The 10,753-nt window shown below is 42.5% G+C and overlaps 1 protein-coding gene across 1 annotated transcript; it reads left to right on the top strand.

Moving 5' to 3' along the window:
- Positions 1-1,523: 1,523 nt before the first annotated feature.
- LOC131241102 (pathogenesis-related genes transcriptional activator PTI5-like) lies at positions 1,524-2,351 on the top strand. Its single transcript, XM_058239757.1, has one exon. It carries the CDS (start codon positions 1,554-1,556, stop codon positions 2,166-2,168), a length of 615 nt encoding a protein of 204 aa, XP_058095740.1. The 5' UTR covers positions 1,524-1,553; the 3' UTR covers positions 2,169-2,351.
- Positions 2,352-10,753: the final 8,402 nt, after the last annotated feature.

Genomic DNA, 10,753 nt, shown 5'->3' with positions numbered 1-10,753 from the left:
AACGATAAGTATTCGATTCCTGTTTTCGTATGGTATGGTCCACTTGAGTTTTGGATATACCTCATTTTTTTGTTCATACTATAAATTCAAAAGGCATAATAGATGAGCATTGTGGATAAGCGAAATGCATCACAATTGGACCCATATATATTTTGTAATGTTTTCAATTTTCATATTAAAAATGTAAGTAGACAAATCACGTGCCTTAAAAATACACTGGAAAATAATTATTACCCTTTTACCTAGCATTTACTATGCACTGGAAAATCAAACAAGCCCTTAAATCTCAAGTAGGCCGCACCATAGAAAAACAGTAGCTATTGAATGGCCCACTATTAAAATCCTCTTAAAGCCCACTGTAATGTTTATTTGACATTCAACCCATACAGATCTGGATGAAGGGAAAAAACAAATATAAGTTTGATTGAAAACATGTGGCCCTAAAAAGTTTTTAAGGATGAGCGTTCAATCAACACTGTTTCTAGTGAGGTGGTCCACTTGAGATTTGGTTCCATCTTATTTTTTGGATCATGCCCTAAAGTAATCCGGAAAAATGAATGAACGGAATGGTGGGGCCCACATAGCACCGACTACTGGCCATTGGCTAGTGGCAGGGTCACTAGCCAATACGCGTCCATTGTATATACATGGCACATGAGCATCTCAATCCGGAAGGTCCAAGTGGTTGCCACACTTTAGGTCAGACTTCAATAGAAATCAAATTCAGGACACTGATATCCATTGATCAGAGGTTAGTTTCGCCCAATCAAATCGATCATGGGCTATACCTCATTTAAATTGGATCCAACTACTTGGATGGTTTAGATTTCGGTACACATGCGCCACATGTCAACGATCGATTGCATGAATTTGGCTCATCATGCTCGGCCATTATACAGAAAATCCTTTTTTATGGACTATGTATGCAGGCACAATGCATACAACAAAAGAAACAGTGTGATGGAAACGCCCACCGTTGAAACCTTCATAAGCCCCATTGTGATGTGTGTAGTCAATCTAAACCATTCATAAGGTAATCCCCACATGGATGAGTATCAGCCGGATCTAAGATTCCTGTGGCCCTCAACTAGGTTTCAGTACTAGGCATCCACTCCCAACTTTTTTCCATGGCCCAATTTAGTTTTGGACTCATGTACTTAAAGTAGGCTTGCAAAAGGGGTGGACGGAATAGATGGCATAAGGACATTTCTGTGGGGGAAGTAGCGGGACGAGTCTAGGGGGACTGTCCTGATCCGTTCTATACCCTTTCACGTAGAAGGCGGAAGGTTGCAAGACTATACATAACTCCGATAGAGACCGCTCAATCATGCCACTCCCTCTAGAAGGGCATGGCAATTCCGTAATATATCGGCCAACACCGGGTAATTGAATTCCCGAGTTGTCGTAGAAAGCGACACCACCATTCGGGACTCTTCCTCTCACCTTCGTTTTCCACAATCTAATTTCACGTCCCAAAATGCCCCTTCTTTTCACCAGTCCCATACAAATACCACCACTTACATGAACATTCTTCCAGAAAAGAAGAGAAATAGATGGCGAAAAAGAGAAGCATGGTCCCTTCACTGCAACAAGACTCGTCCGAGTCATCCAACTCAGCAAGCGAGTTGCCACTCAATGAAAACGATTCCCAAGACATGGTAATTTATGAGGTCCTCAACGAGGCCATGGCCGTGAACAACGGCCACAGCGCCTGCCCCCGCGCTGGCCATGCCCGAACTGCCACTGGCATCCAGCCGAATCGGGTCATCGGGAAAAAGCACTTCCGTGGGGTACGCCGCCGGCCGTGGGGGAAATTCGCAGCTGAAATCCGAGACTCGTCAAGGCACGGCGCTCGTGTCTGGCTCGGCACGTTCGACACGGCGGAGGAGGCTGCCTTAGCCTACGACAAGGCCGCGTTCCGAATGCGCGGAGCCAAAGCGCTCCTCAATTTCCCGGCGGAGGTCGTGATCGCGGCCTCGTCTGGAGGGCAGAGGTATCAGCCAAGCACCAATGGCTACAATGGCCCCAGAAATGGGCCGTCAACTACCGATCAATCTGGGACCATGAAAGTAGATGAACGGTTGGAATCGGAAGGTAAGACTGTTTTGGAATTGCAAGACCTGGGATCAGATTTCTTGGATAAATTGCTTAGGATTTCTGAATCGTAAGGAGTTCGCATGAAATATGGTTATATGAAAGAGTTTCGTTCTTTAAGGCGTAGTGTTTTGTATATAAAACAGCTAGTTGTAAGGTGTGTGATTTGAATTAATCATATTACACACCGAAGTTCTAAGCTCTTCGATAAGGTCGGAGAGTATATATTTTGAAGATTGAAGTTGTTTTTTTATTTATTCCGAAGGGTTTTGTGAGGCTAATGTGAGTGTTGAAATGAACATTCTGTCTCAGTTTAAGTCCATCCGTTTATCTTCGGCGGGAATCCGTATGCAGGTTTCAGATTCAAAGAGGGTGTATAGAGATTCCGGCCCATCAATTTTGAACGGATGAGAGACATTGGCATACCGTCTAGCATGTTCATGGCGTTTATTACCACTCATCGCCATGCGGGTGAATCTCAGGCCGTCCATTTGGTGGGTCTTATGGTCGATGCAGCCCAAATTGATTTGAATGATGCTAGACTTCCAGTTGAGGGACTACGGTTTGGTTTTTCTGCTGTATCCATCTGCAGAAGGAACCACCAGACGAATGATCTGTACTCAGAACCGTAGAGCCCGTATACTCTGGAGTAAAACAGAGCAGTGCTTTGCCTCTAAAAACTTTGATACTCTGCTCCAGTGCGATGGATGATACGCAGGCACTTAGAAATTAATTTAAAATTGCATACGTGGCATACAAGTAATACAAATTATGTTTTATTTATTTATTTATTTATTTGCACGTGTCATGGACTAAAAATTATGCTTATTTGATTGACTATATGATTGGTGGACATTTAATGTCGGTTAAAAACAGAAAATATCCAATGGCCTTATTTCCACCAACAAGTTCCCACGAATCAGTGGTTGGGGTTATTCGGCCCATCTGATTTTGGGACTGGGAGTTAGGAACAGTGGGTTCCACAATTTCTAAGCGCCTGCGTATTGTGAGTCGTACGCTGCCGTAGTATCACATGAAATGGGCTCTATGTTTCTAGAGCTGTTTGTTTGTCCAAAATCTAATAAAATCTTGTTTCAATTTATGACTGTTATAAAAGGAGACAGCAAGTAACAGAACGAGGTCAGAGGTGTATGTAGGAAACGGGACAATAGCTCTGCTAAGTTAGAAACGGACGCGGATTGCCTGCCACAGGAAGATAGGTGGGGCCCACTGAGATGTCAGTGAGAAATCCACCCCATCCATCCGCTGTGCCAGATCATGAAACGAGATGGGCCCAACAATGAAGTAGATCCAAAACTCAAGCGCGCCGCTCAACAGGAAAAAGTGAGTAGGGCAATGCCTACCGTTGAAACCTCCTGGGGTCTACGGTGATGTTGATATGCCATCCATACCGTTCATGATGTCATTCCAACTGGGATGAACTGAAAACCCAAAAATATTAGTCTGATTCAAAACTTCTGTAGCCCCATGACTATTTCCATGGCGGACGTTCAATCGTCCCAGTTTCCTGTCGTGCGACCCACCTAGAAGCGAGGGTAAATTGGGAAACCGCAATTTGAGTTCTGCTAATGAGAGGATTCTGTGAGGGTCCACAGAAGGTTCCTAGGTGGTAGGTGCGGACGACAAGAGACAGAGCCGTGGAAGACGGTCTAGCTTGTTGGCCCGCCGGTCACTATACAAAGGGAGAGTCAATGGGCCCATTGACTGAGGTAATGGGAACCACCCATTTCATGGGGGGAGATGTTCTGATGATCCAAACCGTTCATATGACGGGCTTTAGTTTTGATGAGGACAGCTGAGAATATCCCGCATTGGAACATTTCACCTGATTTGATCGTTGGACTATTTTCAACAGAATATGGAATATCTCCTCAACTTTCTTTTTGTGGTCGTTGATTGAAAGATTTTTCAGATCTTCCAATGTTGGATATCTTCAAGATGCTTTCGGCTTGCGATTCTCATTAGATGATGGTTTGGATGATGGTTCTTACTCGATTCTAGCTGAGTCAATTTAACTCGCAGACTCGACTGAGTTTATATCTGACTCGACTTGATATTTAATATTTAAAATAAGAAAATGCTGATGAATAATCGAAGGAGTTTTGGATAAGTGACTTTTAATATTTAAATAAAAATATGCTAACGAATATTCGAAGGAGTTTTGGATAAGTGAGCATTGTCACATCGATAACAATAGCACAATGCCTAGAATGCTAATCGATGTTTCTGCCATCATATGCTGGGGTCATGAGATTGAGGCTCCTAGTCCTTTTTTTTTTTTTTTTTTAAATTTTTTATTTCAAATGGAAAAGGCTTTGACCAGATAGGTGACCCGGCCTGAATCGCTGTTAGTTTTGTCAAGTTGGCTGAGTCAATCTCATCGACAAGTTTCACAGAACTCGGTCGAAATTTGTTGATTCCGGTTCACTCAGCCAACTTATTGCTATAAGAGATGGCTCTGCTACTGAGCAAGAACATGTATCCAAAGTAGATTTATGCTCATCCAAACAGTAACCCAAGTCTACATCACAATATCCCTGTAAACCAAGATCTGATCCTTGGTAACATAACATGTAATCTACAGTCCCATGCTGATATCAAAATATTCTCCTGATGAACCTCCACTGAGCCAGTCCCAAGTTACTTTGATAGTGTCTTAAGCATACTATAAAATTGATGTCTGGTCAAGTGCATAGCATTGCTTGCATCAAATTGCCAATCAATCTAACATATGAAAACTGCACCATTTCAGCTTTTTCTGTGTCCATCTTAGGGTAGAGATTTAGACAGCCCATAATCTCTCTCAAAATGAATGTGGATGGATTTACAATCGTGCATTCCGAAGCACTGGAGCATCTTCTTAATAAAATTAGGGTTTGAATCGCTTGACCATGATCCCTTTGTCTGAAACATGAATCATGATTGTTATGGGAAGATCTGAGTCCCTTACGATTCCAAGGACTGATGTCTTCCTAATCAAGTCGGACATACAAGAATCTGAAATGATAAGCACGATTGAAGAAGAATCTAGTTAAGTCATATTGGCACTTTTACTTTGAGGTCAGTAGTCGGCTCGGATTGGGCCTAGAGTAATTGGTATAACGCTTAGAACAAATATTCCAGGCTGTCCTACTATCCGATCAGAAACAAATATTACCATCCACCTGGGTAGCAGGAAGACTCGTCACGATTGGAAAAGGACCGACGCTCGCCTCGAAATTCGGAGGGAGAGCTTTCAGAATGCTGAAAATGAGGTTTTGCCCTGACACATCTCCTCTATGCCGAAGCTCGGCTCGTAACACGATCCGCGTCGAGCGAACTCTATGACGAAGGCCCGAGCATGTCTGAGGCAGATGCCTGTAACTAGACACCCCCGGCTGCCCGACCCAAGCCGAGCCTGAAGCGAGGTATGAGCTCCTCACACCGAACTTGGAAACTACTATAAGCGAACGTGACTGGTTACTTCAGCTGCGATACGCTACATGATCCCAGGATTGCGGATAATATCTTCAGGATCTTAGTATCCCGCTGATTGAGTAAATCGTGCCGAGAATAACGGACCCAGACCGTCCGATGTTCAGGTATAAATACAATAAGACCCCATGGCTATAGGTACGTAAGATCTCACATCCTCTCTCCACAATCAACTTAGATCCAGAGTCCCTTGACCTAACTTAGGCATCAGCGGGTCCCCCGGCTTAGCCAAGGTCTTCTTTGCTAAACCCTTTGTGCAGGACCAAGGTTCCTTGGAGGTTTGCCGCACCGAGTGGAGGGTCGTCCAGATTTTGTCATCAACAATGATCATTAACGAACTATAGGTAGTTGTTATGATCTTAAAGATTTAATAGCCTAACTTTATACATTTCATCGACCTTGGGACTTTTGGCACATTGGTTAGGTTCTTAACAATTGGTAATAGATCCAACACCACATCCCATCTTCAAGCTTCCGAAAGAGCCTGTGGAAAGGGTAATCTAGATCAGAGTGAAAGCCGCCACACCCTATAAAGGCCTACCTAGATAGACACGGAATAAGCTACCAAGGTGTGGAAAGGCCTAGATAACTAGCGTGAAACCTGGACCTAATGAGTTTTGCCGTTTGCGGCATTTTATCCTGAACGGTTTACATGCATACTACTTCTGAAAGGCTTAGAATCTTTTAATCCAGAAGACTTTATGTGCATACCTCATCAAAAGGAAGAGCAATCTGACCAACCGTTCCGATCCTCCAAACTTTCTTCTAGATGGTTAGGTGTGCCATAAAGAGTCCAAAATATCATCTCTCTTACTCGCTAGATCGAAGGATAACGTCTCTTTCACATCCCTCTGGCATTGGATGCAACTTGCCAGTAGCCGGAGTTACAGGTATTGTGGGCCCCGCAAGATGTTTGTGTCATACCCACTCCATCCATCCATTGCTCTAGCTCATTTTAGGAGATATAAAACTCAACAGGGCCACAAGGAACGGTGGGGATGGAAATACCTACCTTTCAAACCTTCCTACTGTCAACTGTGATGTTTATATGCCATCCAAAGCTTGAGGCTGAAGTGGGCCACAGGGGATGGAAATATCTATCATTGAAATCTTCTTGGGTCCACCGTGATGTTTACATGACTTTCCTAAGTCCAACACGATATTTATATTCCTAGGTATGTTGGTGGACCTAGGAAGATTTCCACGTTAGACATTTCCATACCTACTATTTCCCGCATGGATTGGATGGTTAGGATTGTTATACTAAAAAATGATTTTTAGGGATTGACAATCAAAGGTGGGCCTCGCAAGGTAGAGAGTAAAAACCAATGACTTGCCAAAATTAGAGCTGAATGACTTGATTGGCTTGTGATTAGAGATCAGCAGCATGATTAGGTCGACATTGAATATCAACGGTTAGATTTGACTAGTAATGAAGATAAAAGGTTTACTTTGGCCAAAGGTAGAGATCAATGGCCCAATAGGACTAATGTGAAAGATCAATAGTTCGATTGGGTCAATATTGAAGATCAAGAGCCTGATTATAGTGATGGTGAAGATGAATGGTCTAATTAGAATGATGTTAATAGGCTATCTTAGTTTAGGCTTAATTGGACCGTTGTTCTTCAATATCATTTGAATTGGACAATTCGACTTTGACATTACTCAAATCAGGTCGTTTATCTTCAATATTTGTCTAACAAGCCCGTTGAATATCTACCCAATAAGCCAAAAGTCATTAATTTAAGCCCAATCAAACAATTCATCTTGAATATCTATCCTATCAAACTATCAATATTGGCCTAACTCGGCTGATGGACCATTGAACTTTAATATTAGCTCAATTGGACTATTTATCTCCAATTAATACTAAATCAAATTATTCATATTTAACATTGATCCAATAAAACCGGTCATCTTGAGTAGTATCATTCAAGCCAGACCATTTGGATTTAACTCAGTCCAATCAAATCATTGTTCTTCCATGTCTGTCCAATTGGACCATTCATCTCTAATTTTAGACTAATTAGACGGTTGATGTTCAATACTGGTCATTTTAGGGCCCCTCATGGATTGTTAATCCTGACCATTCAATCATTGATAGCAAACGGATGGTCCATATTAATTATAATGGAGAAAGTTTGATAGGAAACGGATGGTACATGTTAATCCTGACCATTCATCTCTAATTTTAGACTAATTAGACTGTTGATGTTCAATACTGGTCATTTTAGGGGGCCCCAATGGATGGTTAATCCTGACCATTCAATCATTGATAGGAAACGGATGGTCCATATTAATTATAATGGAGAAAGTTTGATAGGAAATGGATGGTCCATGTTAATCCTGACCATTCATCTCTAATTTTAGACTAATTAGACTGTTGATGTTCAATACTGGTCATTTTAGGGGCCCCCCATGGATTGTTAATCCTGGCCATTCAATCATTGATAGGAAACGGATGGTCCATATTAATTATAATGGAGAAAGTTTGATAAGTAATTTGGACCATCCGTTACATAGGGCCTACCTTTAATTGCCCATACCTTTCAAAATATCACAATGATTGGATGATACTAACCAAACAATCAATTGTTAGGAAAATGGATGATTCATATTGATTATATTTGAGAATCCATGATCATTGATCTAGACCATAGATCATATGGGCCCTTCTTTGATCTCCCCCTTATCTAATAAGTAAGTTTGATAAGATGATCCTAACCATCCGATCAACCCCTTATGTTAATTGTGATATGTATATAATCAATGATTTGAATTGTTAATGACACATATCTACCTTTAATTGCCACTTTCGAAGTAATGGGCAGAGAGATAGTGTTGGAGACTTGTTGGTTGACTGATGATTATCCATGTAAGAGAAATGACCCAGCGGACTAAGTGCAAGGAAACCATTCCATGCATCTCGTTGCTTTTGGCCTTATTCCCATCCAAACCACCTATCTAGACAATCCATTAGATCCAGTACACTCATTATAGGCTGCCTTGAAAAAATCATGCTGCTCGGATGGTCTAGATGATCCACACAATACAGTCAAGTGACGTGAAAGATGGATGGACAAGATTGTCCATAGAAGAAGGTCCCTACAATTTCAGTAAATTTCTAAATTAGCGTAATCATATTGATGATATTTGAAGATGGCGGTCCATCTAAGACGTATGGAATCTACCGAATGGTCCGGATGGATGACCCATGCATGGATTTTGGGGCGAATATTAGTCACACTATACACCTTGTTCACATACTAACATTTCTTTCCTCCAAAGTGTAAATGAATATTGAATCTGGACCGTTGAATAGACAGGCCACTTCTTAAACAGACTAAGGTTAAAAAATCACAGTGCTTGGATCATCCTAACCGGTCAATGAGTTGCCTAACTTTTGTACGCTCAATAATGCTCCGGCAAAAGTCCATTAGGAACATCACGCGAAAGCTCGTGCGAGAACGTGGGACAGAAATTCAAGATACCGAATCATACCTTCTTTTGAATGCAGTGAAACGTGTCTGACAAGATGATGCGTCGCCACGTGTAGTCTTGACCACCGTGACACAAGGTGGGGCTCACCAGTCGATCACACGATTATGAATTTTTTATTCAAAATCTTCAAAGTTCAAACGCCAAAAACAAACGGACCACAAAACAGATACTTGTGTCCCATAACAAAAATCTCCGGCCCACTCATCAGGGACAAGTCACGTGAATCTCGTGGGACATGGATTTCCCACAACAAGAAAGCCCTGTGGGGTCCACCTTAACGTATAAATCATAACCACTCCAATCAGTTTTGCCAAGTCAAACTCAGGTGGGCCACCCCATTGAAGTAGATGAGGTGAGATGTACTTTTAAATGGCAAAAATGCCGTGGAGCTGATAAAATCCGGAGTTTGTAAAATCAGGTCCGGTTAGTTGATGATCCAAGCCATTGATCTAATGGTTATTTCCATTTATGGGCCAGTGCCAAAAAATCTGTCATAATGGAATATCCTAGCCATTCAATTTCTGGGACGTTTTCGCGTTCAATGTGGGGCGTTGCTGTATTTCTTTCTTTAACTGTCTATTTACAGGCCACGATTTGAAAGATCATGATTGTCCCAGACAAGATATAAAGGATTTTCCTCCTTGCTTATACCTGCAGAGCACTTACAAGATGCGAAACAGAGCATGTCTATCAGTTAGATATGTAGCTGGATCCACGACCTAAGGTTACACGTTGCAAGCAATCTTATGTTTATACAAGGCCGGCCAATGATAGACTGATAGAGTGATCCGGATCCGCGATCTGATGGGATTCAGTATGGATGGACGGATTCATCAAATCCGGATCGTTGATCCGTGGACCCAACATGTCAAAACTAGGGATCCAAGGAGTTATAAGATCCTCAACCCCAAGATATGTATAAGACATTCTTTGATGATCTGTCTGGACAAGTAGATCCCGAGATCCAGACCATTCATACACGACCATGCTCCAAAGTCCAAAGTCCGATGGGTCTAGCTATCTGAATTTTACAGATATACACTCAATGGGCCACGCTTAGGTATGTCAAGGCACAGCCCGCATAGTATATCCCAGACCCAAGACCGCTCTGGTCTGATGTTGGGTCAAAATAAGCAGGCACGAGTATGACGATCCACATTTGTGGTAGATCTGGACTGTTCATTGGATGGCCCCCATCATGGATGATGTTATAGGTGAAAGTGGTCTGACAGCTTATGAGGTCAGCTTGGACTCGCGAACACATGCTTCCTGGTCCAAGGTTGAATGGTAGGGTCAGGACTGATCATGGCCGAGGAGCTCCTAAACGATCCTCATATCAATTTGAAGAGCAATGGACATTGAACTCTCGAGCCGATGCCACCACACCATATATTTCCGAGCTCCTACCAAGCGTCTATCTGATCCCTGAGGATTGCCTAGATTTGTATGATCAGCCCGATTGATCGAGGGCTCAGCGATGAATGATGAATTTCGTTGAGGAGATGAGCCCGTCCCCCATGCCCAAGTGCAGACAAACCAAAGAATTAGTCAGCCGAATAGCGACAGTCAGCTCGAAAGTCCACCTTGAGCCGACCATGGAGGTCAGCCCGATTAATCGAGAGCTCCGCTTAGCTTGGCTTCGACCATCCATTACGGGATTTTA

This window comes from Magnolia sinica, chromosome 3, assembly GCF_029962835.1.
Source record: "Magnolia sinica isolate HGM2019 chromosome 3, MsV1, whole genome shotgun sequence".
Taxonomy (NCBI): Eukaryota; Viridiplantae; Streptophyta; class Magnoliopsida; order Magnoliales; family Magnoliaceae; genus Magnolia; species Magnolia sinica.
Note: the sequence above shows the minus strand (reverse complement) of the source record. Positions and strands in the feature narration are given on the sequence as shown.

Excerpts from the sequence above, each read along its gene's own strand:
- LOC131241102 (XM_058239757.1), top strand. The coding sequence starts at position 1,554 with ATGGCGAAAAAGAGAAGCATGGTCCCTTCACTGCAACAAGACTCGTCC.